The 18,315-nt window shown below is 33.9% G+C and overlaps 1 protein-coding gene across 10 annotated transcripts in view; it reads right to left on the bottom strand.

Annotated features, from left to right (window-relative positions):
* Positions 1-18,315, bottom strand: part of DCAF6 (DDB1 and CUL4 associated factor 6) — a 173,813-nt gene that overhangs the window by 39,471 nt on the left and 116,027 nt on the right. For 8 of the 10 annotated variants that reach the window (XM_032637199.1, XM_032638781.1, XM_032632494.1 and 5 more), the window contains 4 exons: positions 10,245-10,362; positions 5,631-5,746; positions 4,370-4,456; positions 3,810-4,137 (listed from right to left, as the gene is read on the bottom strand). In XM_032637199.1, coding sequence (XP_032493090.1) covers positions 3,810-4,137; positions 4,370-4,456; positions 5,631-5,746; positions 10,245-10,362 — 649 coding nt within the window. The remainder of the gene's footprint in view (positions 1-3,809; positions 4,138-4,369; positions 4,457-5,630; positions 5,747-10,244; positions 10,363-18,315) is intronic. The other 2 variants (XM_032635637.1, XM_032633303.1) reach the window with 1 other exon arrangement.

The raw sequence follows: 18,315 nt of genomic DNA, 5'->3' as shown, positions 1-18,315 counted from the left end.
CTATGAGACTTATTTGCTATAAAGCAGGGATCAGCGAACTATGGCTCTTGGGGCAAATCTGGCCAGCTGCCTGTTATTCTAATGGCCCATAGAAGAATAACAGTTTTTACATTTGTAAATGGTTACATTTTTTAAATGATTATAGAAGTGCCTACATAACTGCCTCCATTTTGCCTCTTGGCCAACAAAGCCTAAAATATTTACTATCTGGCTTTTTAGGAAAAAGTCTGTTGACCTCTGCTATAGAGTCCCAGTTATACTTATACCGAGACTAGCTATAGTTAATGAGCAGAGCATTCCATTTTAAAATACCTATGTTAGTTGTTAAGGCCTTTATTTTCTAAGACATTTCCTTCTCATGCTTGTTCTCAGCTCAGAAATGAAAACCTGGGTCATATTTATTTAACCAAATTATAAGAATGCAAATCTTTATTAAAAATCATAACTTTGTGTTGCAAAGAACTGTTTTGATATTTTTGTTAAATGCGTTGAAAATGGCTTAGCTATAAACTTTTTAGGTTTCGTTTAAAAAATTAAATGTGTGGCAAGAAAAATATGAGATCCACTATGTAATTCTTCATACAAATTAAAGTACAGATCTAAGTATATACTCTTTTACCATTTTCAATTTTGGGACCATCTCTAGCCTAACCAAACTAATCTTGACTGGGTTTCTTAATGACCTTTAAGACGTGCATCCTTTTAGTTGGGCATTTCATCCAAGTGTGAAATGTTTCCTTAGATTCTAAGAACCAAATGGTATTTTTACAGTAGAGCTTTGAAATTCTTTGTCCCTTTGGAAATAGAAATTCTCAAAATTCATATGCCTATTTATAAGCTGGTAAATTATTCTTTTCATGTTCTGAAGAAGCAAAATTTCTTTAACTTTCTCTCTTTAGAATAAAAGTCAACATACCCATTCCTCCAAATTTAGAAGTAAGATAAATGGGCAGTTTTCTGAAGGATGAACAGCCCTTAGGAAGGTACAGAAATGAAAAGTACATTTTATATAGGTAGTTCAAGATTTAATCAAGATGGTGCTCAGGAAGTTAGGAACTATCAAAATTACTTAGAGAAAAGTCAGAAGGAAGATTTTCCACCATTTACAAATTTTTGGTAAACAGCTAGGAAAGAATAATGCAAATTTCAAAGGAAAACTGATGTAACTGTGAAACAGTCACTATAATCACTTTAGCATTACCTCAGTATGCACAACTTTGTGTGTGTGTGTATATATACACATATATACATATATAATATTGTATTTATTTCATATATTTATTAAAACTGTATTCCATGCTCTTATAAATGGCTTGTGTATCTGTTTTCTCTTTTCAGTAAGTTAACTTTCTCAATGGGAGGAATTTTATTATTCTTCTGTTACTACTACTACATCCTATAGAATAAAACAAAATAATATATAGGACAAACTAAGGTTAAATACCTAAACTGAGTGTACAGAATATTAATAATATTTAGTTTAAAAAACAAAAAAAGCAGGGAAGCAAATGTAGACCCAAGGTGGTTTCAAATCTGGACCTAACCATGAGAGCATGAATTCAAGAGTATGTGCGTGAAGTGGGGTCACTTCCAGGTTGTTGTCCCTGATCATCTCTCCTCTACAAGAGTCTGCTAGTCTAGTTCAGCACCTGGGTTTCTTGGGTCAAGGAAGCTATCAGGTGCCAATTTTGTGGCAGATCCAAATCTCAGGAGAATCCCTAAAACATATAAATCATCTAAGTATTATGAAAATGATAAGTAAGTGATAACACTCTATGGAAATACACTATCATTTCTAGTCAGATATCCAAAATCAGGACAATATGCTTCAAGACATTTTGCATTCTCTAGGACCCACTCTCCCCACAAATCCTCCTTTCTCATTCATGTTATACTACTGTGTAAAAAAAAAAAATCTCCTTAGGTCTAGAATATACAAAACCCCTGCTTAGCACCTCAGTTTCCTCAGCTATAAAGCAGGCTAGGTAAAAGTGTTAAATAATTAACCTAAATAGAAGATGCTAAATAATTATGATTTTTTGCAAGTGTCTAATATTTACCAAAAATATATGATTTCTTATTAAAATAAACAGACCTGGTAAGTGACATGGTGCATTTTACTAGAAGTTGATACTTAAATTTTATTTTCCATTATGACCTTAGTATCATTTTAAGCTATGTAAGTACAGAAAAAAACCAAGGACATATGTTTGCCTACATCATTAGAAAGCCATAAATTTACGAACTTAAAATAATTATAGACTCTAGCTCTCCACCCAGGGTTTTAGAAACCATCAACTTGATTTTCAAATTGTGCTATGCTTGCCAACCTTCTCTGCATACATCAAGCGGTAATAATATTGTAAGGGACTCCCTCTGGGTATGGAAAGAAATGAAACTAAGTTTTACTTGTCTAAAATATATACTAAGAATTTGAAGATTAATGTGTGGCAGGTAACGAGAAGATGTTTGATTAGTCTCTAAATACAAATATAAGCAAAGATTACTTCCTCTACATTTAAAAACTGGGTCACTGCAAAGTAAACACGTTGACCAAATATGACTAAAGGAAGATACATATCTATCTTCATAGTTAAGAAAAGGCAGTTTCACTGAACCGCAAGCTACAATGTTCAGGAATTTTGCTTGTCCTCTGTTAGTCTTTATCCCTGTAGCCATTCTTACTGTAATTGCTTTTTAAAGTCTAAGTAGCTACACAGAATATCTTGGTTGTTTAATACACCTGTCATTTATTCAGTGCTTTCAATTTGAGACAAGTCCTTGCACTGATTGATTTTTTTTCTAAATTCTGACAACAATTCTAGACAATCATAACCCCATTTTATAGATAAGGAAACTGAACCTTAAAGAGACATTAAGTAATTTGAATGATGAAGCAGCTAGTAAATGGTAAAAACAGAATATAAGTCATTATGCTCTTAATCATTATATAACATTGCCATTCTTTAATGGGAAATTAATCTTTTCACTTGACAGAAATGTCAGAATATTTTATAAATAGCAGAACATTGAGCATAAAAATATGTGATGTGGGTTCTTCATGCTTGTGTAAGCTAGGATTTTAAAGATAAAATTTTATTCTCTGGAAGAAGACAGAACTTACAATGAGATATGATGGCACTGATTATAGAAATAGCTTTAGAAATGTACGGAATGCAATATAGTTTAAAAGATTTACTTTATCTACTAAAAAATAAAATATATCCTTATGAACACACAATATGAAAAATGGAAAAAGTATATGAATGTATTAGCAATTTAATTCTTTACTGTAATTATAATATTTGTTATTTGGTGTGATTTTTCATTTTTGAAATTGAGTTACTAAGTTTAGTAGAAGTCAGAGAAAAACATACTGTTCTCAAAAAGAGAACTTTTTCACGCTACCTTAATCCAGGGTCAAGAGAGAAGCAGAAAAACTGAATGTTAAAAAAACCCAAAACTGATAAAGGCCAGGATGTCTACAGGGCAATCTGACAACTAAATATAACTAACTTCATAAATAACCTGTTGGTCATTCTCAACATTCCTTTCTCTTGATCTGTAAATTGAGGACCAAGCCTTAGTGCTGAAGATACAGAGCAATGAGACATTCTATTCTCCACAGTTTGCTCAAAGAATGTAATACATGAAATTATTTATAATTTAGAAAATTCTATGAGTTTATATGACTGAGACACCCTTAGAGGAAAAAGCTGTCAAAAATGGAGAAACTCCTTTATGTGACTTCAAACAAAGGTTTGTGAATTATACTCTTTATAGTTCATGTTAATTAAAAATTTACCAACCTATCACCAGGTCCTGCTCGATACCTTGCACCTGGGATCAGCACTGGGTCATCATCACTGTCATCTGTGTCCTGGAGAGCAGAGTCCCTGGCCAATGTTTCCTCATGAGCCAAAGGCCCAATGGCTTCTGTTTGTGATTGAGGTTCGGGATTGCTTGTACTCTGACTGGTAGCACTTTCAGTGCTAGTTTGATCTGAAGTTCCTGGTTCCTTGCCTTTTTCAGACAAAGTGGATTCTTCGGGAACCCCACAAGGGCTATCAAGACTGAAGTCATTCCTTTCTCCTGAACCGGAATCCAATGGCTCAAAAGTAAACTTATGTGATTGTGCTGTCAGAAAATAAGTAGTAACAATTGGTCATGTTGGCAACAGTAATTATTTAATCTAACTTCAGAGCTGACACAGACAATTTCTAATATAAAGTCTAATCCCCCTATATGAAGAACAAAATTCCACAACATATCTATTTGGAAATGGTCTCTAACTCTGGAGAGACTAATACAGATTAAGGCTTCTTTTTCCTATATGAAGGAATTATCTAAAAAGAACATGACAACTCACCTATATCTATACTGTTCTGAACTGTGCTTTCTGCAGACGTACCTCCCTGAAGTGTTGTCACATCCTCTGATGATTCTTCAGGAGCTTCTGGGAATTCAACCAAATTATCATTAAATCCTAATTTTGTTTTTTAGAAAAATAAACACCAATTTAATACTCCAGCTTTCCTATATATAAGCAGTTCTTAACCCTTTTGGGGTCGTAGAAACTTTTGACACTCAGATAAAACCTCGCCCTGCCAGTGTAACGCAAATACTATGTATGTGCCCACAAAACTGTAAAACGCTATTAGGAAGAAGAAATGTGCAATTGTGCCCACTGCCTCTTCCTAAAGCCTATGTGTGGACCTTCATGAACTCCACGTGAAGAATCTCTGCTTTAGATTAGCCCTGACAACTGACATTTCTCAATCTCGCTTTTTTTTCCTCTAAACTTCAGAGAATCTAAGCTTAAAACTGAGTATTTTTCTGCCCTTTTGTCATGCATTTGGTCTAATTTGAACTATCATGAACAAATAGTAAAGTTAGCCCCACCATAAATTCTGTTTGGCCATTGAAAATACTTATTTCTGGATTTAATTCCAAGACCCATGAAGGATCAGTCTTTTTTGTTCCTAATTGGACATTTGCTTACCAGACAGTCATCTTATACGTACTTTATTCTTGTTAGCTCCGTTATACTGAGGTATGTATTCATTTAATGAAAAACAATTCATTTATTCCTTCATTTATCAAGTATGTACTGAAAATCTACTCTGTTCTAGGCTATACTAACCCCTAAATTTCATTTGATGATCACATAAAGCTATTCTAGGAAAGGGTTCTAAAAACATACTCTAAATGGCACTTCTTGTATGAAACAGGATTTACTCATAACCTGTTTAAATTTTATCCCTTTTTTCCCTCCATAAACCACCTATACTCTTTGAAAAGATCAAGATAGGTACTCTGTATTTCACTGCTAGTATAAAAATGGTAAAGATAATTCAAACCAACATTTCTATCTAACGTACTGTCAGTACGATGACCATCTATCCTGGCCACTGTGGGGAACTGTGCTTTACTGTGACGCCCCATCTTAAATGCTTAAGGTCCTTATCTTTTGCGTTTGTTATCTGTTTATCAACAGCAGTAACTGGACTATTGCGGCAAAAGTAATTGATTAAAAACAAGAAACAAAACTGTAGCACTGAGGTATCCGAAAAATAGGCAAACATCCAACACTGGGTTTTGTCATGACAAAAACAAAATTAACTTCTTACTTGCTTCATTCTCTCCTCCTAATGGTTGCATGGAGCTCTGTGGGACCAAGGATTCCTCCTGACCCTCAGATTTGCAGTGGCTCCCATTTCCTCTAGAACTTGAGGCAGTACTGCTCCTACCATCAAGACAAGATAAGTGATCCCACCAAGAAGTTAATAAACATGAACTTTTAGGATAATTTTTATATTTTACAACTAGAGAAGTTGATCAAAACACTTGACTACAAATAAAATACAGGATTTATTATTTTAATAGTACTTGAGAAACATCACTTTAGAAAGTCTAGGTGGTTATTCTAATCCACTTTAATATTTAAAAAGAGATTTAAAAATATGAAAGGACCACTTCTTCACTATTTTGATGCTTCTACGATCTGGTATATATTTTTACAAGTCTCTCTATTGAATTTTAACTTAATTATATAATCTCTCTTCTTGTTCTCACTACAGATGGTTCACCACATTCAAATTCTTAATGATTTTACAGACTCTGATCATAGGTCCTTTTAGACTTTGTTGTTCTAGGCTACTTTTAAATTAACACTTGAAAAGAGGCCTGGAAATTTCTTTGGTCTTTGAACTGCCCTCTGTGGACCACTGCCAGTTCTAGATTGTTGTTCAAATATGGCAAGTGATTGAGCACCATGGTTTTGTAGAAGGATAATGTTTTCTGTTTTAGTTTTAATACCTACCTGATGATGATCCTAATTCTGTTAGAATTTTTAGCTAGAGCAGAATACCAGACCAATTTAAATAAATAATTTTCAATGAACATTCTATGACAAATCATGACATATGTGTAAGAAGGGGACTGAGTGGGAAGGAAAATGTATAACAATCTGACTAAGATTAAAATTAACTCCACAGAAATGCAACAATTTCTTAAATATAGTATAGATGTGAACAAGAAAAAGAAACTGAACAGCTACAGTAACTTAAAAAACGTTAATTATAGACAAACAGCAGTGACTCAATAAACAATGCAAATTATCATGGAACTTTTGTCAAAATTTTATAAAAACCTTTTTAGGTTAATTGCAGAAGTCAATTTGATTTTTTTAAAAGGGCATCCATATATAATATAGTTTTAAGGAAAATGTATATCTACATGGGTATATGAGCAGAGAAAAATGTCAGAAAGGATATTCACCAATGTTAAATGTCATCTCTGTAGGATTACTGTAAGTGATTTTTTTCAATTTCTCTCTAGATTCTGATTTTTTTGCAATGAACACGTATTTCTTTTTAGCCAGAAAGAAATGCATAGCAATTTTGGTAAAGAGAAGCCAATGTGATATATAAATCTTTTTTTTTTCCATTGAGAAAGCTATGATACAGGCTTAAATAAAATGCTCAATGTAGAATAGTTATGATAATTAAAACATTATGGCATTGATGTAGGAATACAGAGCCATTAGTGGAAAAGACAAAGTAATCAAGTAAATACATTTACCATGTGTTAATATGGCATTTTAAATCACAGATAAACGACTAGATTGCTCAATAAATGGTACTGGGACAAGGGAAAAGCCATGTAGAAAAATTGAGCTATAAGCTCTACAACATACTTTATGGTAAAATAAATTGTAAAAGGATTAAACATATATTTTTGATATAAAATCACAGAACTATAAGAGGAAAACAAGAAGAAACTTTCCCCCTAATCCTGGGAAGGACAAGGAGTATCAGCTCACAGGCTGAAACCATAAAGCGAAACTACCATAAGTAAACTGAAAGACAAACAACAAACTGGGAAAAATATCTGCAACAAATGAAAGACAAATGACATTACCCTCACTTAATTCTATAATATATAGCTCTTATAAATCAATAAGAAAAAGATAAACACCACAGTAAAAAACTGGGCAAAGGACTTGAAAGGCAATTTATAAAAGATGACTACTGTAGCTAACAATTATTTAAAGCCTATCACGTGCTAAGTGCTATGTACTTTTTCTGCATGTTCTCATTAAATCTTCCCAACAAAGTCTGAAGTAGGTTCTATTAAATATGCCCTTTTTCAGATGAGAAAACTGATACTTAGGTTCAACAGCTAGTCAGGTTCAGAGCCCAAACTCTTGGTCAGCGTGCTCAATTGCCTTATCTGGATCAAAGAAACTAAAATAAAAGCAAGACACCATGCTGGCATAGATGAAAAAGACTGCATACTCTTTTGAATTTTTTTTTTTTACAATGAATACAGAATACTTTCATAATCAGAAAAAAGTTAATTACTTTTTTGATAAAGAAATAAGAGAATATAATTCATGGTCGGTTTTTAAAGAAGGAAAAGTAGCATTCAAAAGAAGAGTGGGACTAAAGATGTTTGGTTAAAAAATGTTCAGATGAGATTGTTTGTAAGATATCAGTCCCTTCTGTACAGAAACATGAGAATAGAAAAGACTTAAGAATAACTATGACAATCTTCTGTGATCTTAAATCATGTACTAAGAAAAAGGGCCATAGATATCATTATTTTTAAAAGTTGAGGTCAAACACTAGAGTTCCTAAGGAAATTCTATTAACTGTACCTTCAAATATATATCTAGAATCCAATCTCTTCTGACTACCTCCATTGCTCCTATCCTGGTCCAAGACACCACTACCTCTCACCTTGCTTACTGCCAAAGCCTTTTATCTGGTCTCCCAGCTTCTACCTAAGGCCTATTCTCTACACAGCAACCAGAGATATCCTTTAACCTTTTAAAGACCCTTCTCACTTACCTGGCTGACCTTATCTGCTACTACTCTCTCCTTTGGTCACTCTACTCCAGCTACATTGTTTTTTATTTAAAGATCCTTGAACATACTAAGACTGCTCCTGCTTCAGAGCCATTGTACTGGCTTTCTCTCTGCCTAGAATGTTCTTCCCCCAGACATATGCATGGCTCACTCCTTCTTACCCTTCAAATTGTCCAAATGTCATCTTCTCAATGATGCCTACCCTTTCCCTAGATCTCCCAAACATCTTTACCTGTCTTATTTTCTTTCATAGCACTTAATACCATCAAACATACTACACAATTCACCTATTATGTTTATTGTCTGCCTCCCATACCTAGAATGTAAGCTCCAATAGGGCAGAGATATTTTTGTCTATTTTTTTCATTGATGCATTCCCAGTGTCTAGAAGTCTTTGGAATGTAGAAAGGTATTCAATAAGATGTGAAAATCCTATTTAATTGAAGCGTTTAATATTTAAAAACACACAGAAACACAAATGGAAACCAGTGAATTGGAATAAATAAATATTATCATATATCAACATATAATTAATTATATATTAATAAACAATATATAACTATATTATATATTATTTATATGCAATATTATATATTATACTAACATAATATATAATAATATACAATTAAATATGTTAATATAATAATATATTAATCATATAGGATAATTAATATATTGGTTATTAAGTGATTAATATAATCACCCTGTATTAATCACATATAATTATATTAATATATAATTAATTATATATTAAGAAAGATTGATTATCTATATATTAATTTATATAATAATAGTAATAAATTCAAATACAAAATTTTGGGTGCTGTCTCTCTCACACACAAGGCAATGAGACAGTGGCAAAGAATTTAAGAAGCTCACATAACCAGATTTTTTTTTTAATGTAAGATTTAACTAGATTAAATGAACAATAAATATAATCAGAAATGTCATTAAAAAGAATCTATACAACTATTAAATAAGTTCAAACTCACCAGTAATAAATTAAATAAAAATAATTTAAAAATCAAATATATGTTACAAATAAATGAATATATTGAACATTGGTCTGGAGACAGCAAAACATGTACTTTCACATGCTGCTGGGAGAAATGTAATAACAGATTATCCTTTTGAAAATAATTTTGTAATATCTTTCAATCTAGATATAGTTTATTTCTGGAAAAATATCCCAAATCCATAACCTTAAAGGTAGGAAAAAGCTTGTAAACAAAGATATTCATTATAGTTTTATTTGGTAAAAATAAACAAATAAATTCACTGCCTAATTAAAGGGAAATGGTTAAGTAAAACTATGGTACATCCACTTGATGGAATCTATTATACAGAAAATAATACTTATGAAAACTAAGTAGTATTGTGGGAATATTTACTATAAAGTTAACTCAAATAAATGCAGGGGAGAACTGAATATATTAGGTATGATTAAAATCATGTTTTAAAACTCAAACCAAAAATATATACGTATATATACACATACACATACCTTTTACATAGGACCAAGACTGCAAAAAGCTCCAAAATGTTAGGTTTATTAATTTTTGCACTGGGGGTCTATTGGTGATTGATTATTTTTATCTTTTGCATTTTCTATCAGAAGAAATATCCCAGGACCAGCAATATTAGTATCACCTGGGAAGTTTTTAGAAATGCAAATTCTCTGACTCCATCTCAAACTCTGAGAGTGGGGTCTAGTAATCTGTGTTTTAACAAGCTCTCCAAGTGATCCTGAAGCACACTAAAGTTTGAGAACCAAGGTATTATTGCAAAACAAAGATGATGAAGTGCTAAAAATAATATCTAATACAATCCTACAAAATGGCTAAGAACATCTTCACAAAAATATTAACTTACCATTCATCTGTAAAGTTCAGTTTTATTGTGCTTGTAGTTGTTCCTTCTGTGCTGTAGTGCAAACTTAAAACTGGTTCACCTGTCCCTGGTTTGGGGCTCAGCTTTTCATTATTGTTATCTGAAAATTGTGTTTAAAACATTTGAAAAAAGTCTCTGAAACCAATAAAAAGATGACATTTCCTAAAATTTATAAAACTTAAATTAGGTTGTCCTTGTCATAACTCTTTCTCACATCTGCATGGTTCTCACTTAAAGTTCAAAGCAAGTGTTATAGAAACACTCTATATTTCAAAAGTGGCATTGCATCATTTTCTAGCTTTGTGTACATGACTCCCTTTGATTCAGATGAAAATCACACACATTTGAGAACCATATTTAGTTTTTAGGGAATCAAAGAATATTAACATGCAATGACATACTTTATAAACTTGGTACTTTTATTTAATGGAACGCTCAGGATCTTTTTCTTCAGTGGCTACAGCATCAAGAATAACTATCATTGGCTCCTTCAGAAACACTGAGAAGTAAGATGCAAGGGCTCCAAAAGAAGTTGTTTAGTAAAAACTTTGCTGCAATTAAATGCTATCAAATTCTTTCTGTTCTTTCAAATTCATAGACTTATAATCTAGGGAGGGATTACAGCCTGTACACTATTGGGAAGGAGGCGGGAGAAGAAAATTTATTGTGCTCTGTTATTTTCTAAAACTCTATGTTATAAGATCGTACGTTTTGGTATAATTCCATCCTCTTCTCCTGACTAATCTTGCAAGAACGTTGTTTTCTAAATTATGGAAAGGCAATTCCACCTTAAGAGTCTATAGGTGATAATCATAATATACATCCATCTCAACATATAAAATCTTTGTAAAATGGTAAATAAAAATCAAGAAACTCTACAGAAATGGATACAAACCACTTTGAAGTCACTTCTCCCCTCCCCCCCAAAAAGGAGTACATGGATATTCAAAGACAAATTTGAATAAGGCTTTAAATGTTTTTTCTTTTTATGATGAATAACAGCTTGGGGGAACATTAAAATGTACAGGGAATAAAAACTGCTATATAATCAAACATGTAACATTTCTGCCAGTCGCTTGCAGAAAGGAAACTCTTCTGTGTCATAATTGTTTTCTCCATACAAGAAACTCTTCTGTGTCCTAATTGTTTTCTCGATACAAGTTCAAGGACTTGATGTAATAGTACTAAAAATAAGCTTTCTGTCTTGAAAACGGTATCAACAAAAGCATTAACAACTTAATGAAATCAAAATTACTTAGGATTTTTGGTTATTAGGTCCACTTTATATTGCAATGAAGGACATATCTTTTTGCATTCCTCTTGAAGACGGTGGAGCACTTACTAAAAGAGATTCTCATAGAAACTCTGCTCTAGCTTTTATCCTGTGAGAGGACAATTAACAAGACTTAAAAATACAGAACTGTAGCAGAAAGGAAAAAGGATTCTCCCCAAGAGATGAGAAGCCAAGCTGATAAAACTCAGGATTATCAATTCTTACATCTTCACTTCTAACTCCTGAGAAATCCTCTCCTATAACATTAATTACTATTTGAAAATAAAAGTATGAATCAATTATAAAGCTGGCCTACCAAATGATAAATTCACTTTGCTTCTGTACTACTTTTGTTATGATTATGTCCTTGATATAAACAGCTGCTGGAAAAAGAATTAACAATCCATTACGACTTTCAGACTCAATATTACATTCAATGTTTTAGAGGACGTATTTTACCAAATGGCATTGTGATAAAATAACCAAATTAACATATCTTTAACTTACATAAAATTATCAAGAATGGGACTTTTTTTTGGCCACGCCGCATGATTTGTGGGATCTTAGTTCCCCAACTGGGGACTGAACCTGATCCCTCGGCAGTGAATGCCAGAGTCCTAACCACCGGACCACCAGGGAATTCCTGAACGGGATTTTTAAAATATCTGTCCTATCCTTGACAATCTTTGAAAAACGTGCTGTTAGTCATTTGTCCACATACAGTTTTCCCTTATTCTTTAGTTATGTTGCTAAAATTTCTGTCCCACTGCTGCCCAAACCACAGTCATCCTTAGGGAGCTGGAATTGGTGAAGATAGCTGAAAGACTGAATGAATGATCAAGGAAACTAAGAGTAGAGCTGGGGCTATTCTTTCATTATCTCTCACAACATTTTGTAAAGTGCTTTGCTATTATTTCTCTTTTAAAGTAGAGAAGAAATAGGGGGGAAAAAAAGGAGGTGTGAGAGAATTGTAGGATTAAATTTCATAGATCTACCTTGGTTATGGGAGCATAAGTTTTAAGAAGCCATTTAACACCTGAAACTAACAAACACAACACTCTAAATCAACTATACTCCAACAAAAATTTAAAAAAAGAAGCCATTTAAATGCTGTATCAAAACTTCCTTTTTGAGTAAAATTAGAGGCAGCTATAGATATTTACATGCTATGACTAAAGGAATATAGTAGACAAATAGCTAGCTGTTAAGAGGTCAAAATGGTGTAGAAAATATCTACCAACCTCCAAGAGCACCCCCAACCTCCAAAAGCAAGAAGCTTCCTGAGATGATCAATGTTAATTCAAACCTTCTTCCTAGGTTATCTGCTACCAAGTTATTATTTAATCTCTCTGGAATATAGCAAAAATCATGTAAAACACAGTAGTAGTACTCATTTAATTTATAAAATGACAATAGTTGACAGAATTTGTTCATTTAAGTTGTCAATGAAGTCATCAGCCTGGAGTAAAATTGGCCCATCACATTATTTCTGTTAGCAACAAATACTTCAGGACCCCTAGTCTAGTTATCTCCTTGTAGACTGCATATAAATAATGTCTCTGGCAGAAACACTATGCAGTGTAGAACATGGTTTCTTCAACTGAGGCATTAATGGAAGTGTATATCCGAGGTTTAAAAATCCATTTCCTAGCCTTGTTCCATTCTACTCTTCCTAGTTTAACACTCCTCTTCTTGACCATATACAACCTATCAAATTGAATTTTCTTGGAAATGTAGATCACTGTTTTACTAGTAAATTAATTAACAAATTGCTTCTGATAAAGTGCATATTTTAAGTTAAAAAGGTCTATAAAAAATCTACTTTAAAGAACTAAAAAATAAATTTTATTATTACTTTATTTGAAGAAATATTTGTAACCATTTAAATTTTCCATAACTTGCTCTGTGTGTTAAAAGTTGGATTAGCAAACACATTCTAAAAACTGTATTATTCAAAGCCTTACTTATATAACGCACAGAAATATATTAATACTACTGAAATATTTTGCTTAACAAGTAGAGGTTTTAATTTAACAGCCTTAGGGTTTAGAACTTCACCAAACCCAATGACTATGTAGAACGCGCAATCATAACAATAACCAAAATTTCTTGAACATTACTATGTCCCGGGATATATATGTATCCTTTGTTAAATCTCTGTAGCACACATTTTAATCTCCATTTTATAGATGATGAAATGATGATAATGAGCTAGATTCTTTTTCTCTAGTAACCTAAGTTTCTTTCTATATGAAGTTCCTACTTACTATACTGCCTTGGAAATAATTTGAATACTCAGGAGAAAATAAGATTCCTTAAATAAATATTTTAATTAAGAAATATCAACTGCTGGTATTGCTATCTCTCAGAAGTGATGTATAATTCATAGCAGCAACTTTAACTGATAAAAGTTCTGGTAGTCCAAACTGTCACTTTGGTATCAGAGTATTGGGAAACTACACTGTATCTTTTCCAGGGCACTGAAAGACTGAACTATTTCTTCTCACTCTAAAAACATTATAGGAGAATAAAATTAATTGTGGTGCACTCAGCACAAGGACAGTGTAGTGGGGGGAAAAATCAGTTTTAACTTGTTCAACACTGCTAAGATGGCCATATATATTGCTTTGTAGTTTAATTATTAAAAACAACTGATGATGTTAGTAGCTTAGAGCAGTCTCTATCCAGGCAAACGAGCAGCCATTAAAATACATGCTTTAGGGCTTCCCTGGTGGCGCAGTGGTTGAGAGTCCGCCTGCCGATGCAGGGGACACGGGTTCGTGCCCCGGTCCAGGAAGATCCCACATGCCGTGGAGCGGCTGGGCCCGTGAGCCATGGCTGCTGAGCCTGCGCAAACAGAGCCTGTGCTCCGCAACGGGAGAGGCCAGAACAGTGAGAGGCCCGCGTATCACAAAAACAAACAAAAACATGCTTTAGCAAGCACAGTCATAACCACATAAAAATCAAGACAATATCCTGTAAAAGACTTCATTTTTTGGAGTTAGAAGTGAATAGTCAGTAACATGAGACTCTGGGAAGCAAATTTAAGAGATCCTTTCCCAAAAGAACCCTTTCAGATTAATGCATTGGCTCAGAAAAAAATCTCAGAATGGGCTGGAATACAATTTGAAAGCAACTTCTTTGAACTTTAATTAGGTATCTTTCAAGCTTTGATTCACAATAAGAACCACAAATAAACTTTTTTTTGGTTAATACACATATTTTCAAACCATTCAACCTGTGCATTTCAACTATGAAATTAATCATTTGTGGTTCGAAAAAAACATGCTGAAAGTAGTAATAAAATATACTATCTTGGTAACTAGGTTTGTATATCATCTAAATATTGATATGGATGTTTGGTGTTTTAGCTAGGATATCCCTGGAGGCCCATCCTATGTGTAAATTTAAACAAAGTTATCAAAATGATGATAATTAAGTAGCATATGGCCACAATAATTTGTTTAGAACCACTATGCCCAACATTTTCTCTGCTGCTGGGTCACCATTCTAACTGTACAATCATCCATTAACCACCTACAGTAGCTTAGATATCCTGTGGATCATATAGTAATAATATATTCTTTGCCTCAGGGATTTTCTATTGCACAATGAACTTGTCAATATTTTTCCTTCTATTTTGCCAAATGTTTAAAATAAAAATCAATCTAAAAGGAAACAAAATATATGATGAAATCCTCTGAAAAAACACTGACATAGCAATGATAAAGCTCAACTATCTCCCCAAATTTTGCACCCCAACTTGCTTGGCATACATAGAAGAAAAGGCAAATTTCTCAAGTATAATTTCTAGGCCAATGCAAACTTTCCAATTTTATAGGTCAGGAACCTGTAACTTTTCTGCATACCTCAGACTACTGGATATCCAGGTCTTCCAATCATTTGTATAAGGAAGCATATTCTGATTCAAAGTGCAGAAACTGTTTCTAGGAGTAGATTCTAAACAGAGAACTCCTATCCACCACATCGGTGACTGTGAGGCAAGGCTTTTATTCTAAAATTGAGTGTTCTCACTAGTGCAATCTGACTTTACACAGAAATTAACTATTTTATGAAAGCCAAGAACAAAGTGCAACTTTAATACTGATATTTACTAGGAAATCTCTCCTACGTAATCTTTTGGAAATAATATCCTAGTCAAACTTTCTTCCTGGCAATCAAAACTCAACCTGTGTATCAATGACAATAATTTTAATCCAATACCTTTTTTCATGACATAACACAGAAATGTGAATTGAACTTAAACATGGGGTTGGGATACATACAGACTCAGACTGTGCCTGGTTCCATTTTCCCTCTAATATTTAAAATGTATGGATTGAAATGTAGTAGTCATTTTACCTATGCTACCTAGGCTTTCTTTCCGGGTACTTCAGAACTGTTAGTCTTATACCCCTCTGTTCATAAAAGTCTTCTATTCCTAGTTCACTTTCAGTTTGGAGGGAGAACAGATAGAAAATAAGTAAAAATGCGTACCCCATGCGGCACATAAACCCTGCCAAAATTCTCATCCAAGATTTTTCTTTTTATGACTGTTTCCTCACCTATATTCTCTATTAAAAAATCAAACCTGTCTGTCGTACTCTGATTGAATAAATGTGACTTCCAGATGAAAAAATGTGACTTCCAGATGAAATGATAAAATGTGACTTCCAGATGAAAATGAACGAATGAGGTAGACAGCTTAGGAGAACACTGTCTTTAACCATTTTGCCCTCCAGCTACTGTCCTCCTTGCTTATCGTTTTGAAGTACTTTTCTTAATTCTCATCTCCATTGAGAAGTACTTTTCATCTTCTCCTACTCTACTCTGGCCTCTATCAGCCAGGTGAAACTGCCCTCACTAATGAGAATGATCACCTCCGTGTTGATTAATCTGGTGGAGGATTTTTAGAACCCATTTATACTTGACCTCTCAGCAGCAAATAGACAACTCTCTTGTATTTGAAAATTTCTCTTATGACATCACACTGTTCTACTTTACCTATTACCTCTCAATGTGATTGTTACTTCTCCATCTCCTTTATCAGCTCTCCTCTAGCAAAATATTTAATTCTGGAATTTTTTCTGATTTTTTTTTGAGATGTTTTAGATGTCTCACTTTTTACTTTCATCCTAGATGATTTCATCTACTTTCATACCTTCAATTATCATCTACATGCAGAAAATTCTCCAATTTACTTCTCTAGCTCTGCCATCTTTGCTAAACGCCACAACGATACAATCAACTGCCCAACAGACTTTCCTACTTGGATGCCTCACACAGATAGCTCAAATTCAACATATTCAAACTAAGTTTGTGATCTCCACCTCCTTCTATATATCCTCTCCCATATATTCTTCCTTTTCCAGGGTCACCTATTTCAGGAAGTAGCCAATCAATTGTACTCAGTCAAAACTTGGGAGTTAACCTTGCAGCCCTAGAAATGTCACCTGCTAGTCTCTATTATTACCTTTCCCAAACCACCACAAATAAATGTATAATCTAAGTCAAAACACTGCATTTACTGTATAAAAACAGATTTAAGGGCTTCCCTGGTGGCGCAGTGGTTGAGAGTCTGCCTGCCGATTCAGGGGACACGGGTTCGTGCCCCGGTCCGGGAAGATCCCATATGCCGCGGAGCGTTTGGGCCCGTGAGCCATGGCCGCTGAGCCTGCGCGTCCGGAGCCTGTGCTCCGGCAACGGGAGAGGCCACAACTGTGAGAGGCCCGCGTACCACAAAAAAACAAAACAAAACAAAAACAGATTTAAGACACACCCTGACCCTGCTCCCTCCAAGCAGATTGCCATTGCTAAACCACCCCCCCACATAGAAATTCCAGAGTTGTTACTTCAATTTATACTCTGGACTCCTCCTCAATCCTTTGCCTCGTTCATCAAATCCCATGTACTCTACATTTGAAATATGTCATGAATCTCTTTACATCTCTACCTTACTTCTATCATCAGGTCAAAATCCTTATTACCAGAAGAACCACCTAAGTGATTTATTAGTCTCTAATCAATTTTTCATATTCTATTCAGAACAAACCAGATCAGGCCATGTTCCCTATTTTAAATCCTTCATTGGCTTCCTACTGTTCCTAAATTAAAATCTAAAACCTTAAAAAAGTCTAAAAGGTCCTTCTCAATCTGGACTCTACCTATCTCTTGAAGCCAGAGCAAACGCCAGCCATACTGGGACTCCTCTAGTCATTCTAATGTGATTATCTCAGAGCTTCTGCACATGCTATTCATGATCCCCTTTTCTCCCTCTCCTTGACCTAACTTACTCATACTCATCTTTCAGATTGCAGCTAAAATGTCTCATCCTCAGGAATGCCTTATGTGGCCCCCTACCAGAAGAGACAGACTCATTCATATGCTCCCCACTGATCCTTACTTCCTCTTTTATAACACTTAGGACACTTGTATTTATTTTTCTCATCATCTGTCTTTACTGTTAGATGAAGCAAAGGACAGTGGTTATGATCACAGACACTGGAACCAGGCTGCTTGGATTTGAATCACATCTCTAACACAGACACACAGTGTGTGACCTTGGACAAGTTTCTTAACCTCTCTATACCTCAGTTTCCTCATCTGAAAATGGGGATAATAATGGTACCTGTCGTATACGGCTTTGGTGAGGATTAAGTAAATAAACATATAAAAATTGCTCAAAGTAATGTTTGGCACAAAGAAAATGTAATGTAAGTGTCTATGTTGTTATTATTACGGTTAATCAACTCTATTATTATTATCATTATTATTATTATT

This window comes from Phocoena sinus, chromosome 1 (genome assembly GCF_008692025.1).
Source record: "Phocoena sinus isolate mPhoSin1 chromosome 1, mPhoSin1.pri, whole genome shotgun sequence".
Lineage (NCBI taxonomy): Eukaryota > Metazoa > Chordata > Mammalia > Artiodactyla > Phocoenidae > Phocoena > Phocoena sinus.
The sequence above is the reverse complement of the archived record's forward strand: the minus strand, read 5'-3'. Positions and strand labels throughout refer to the sequence as shown.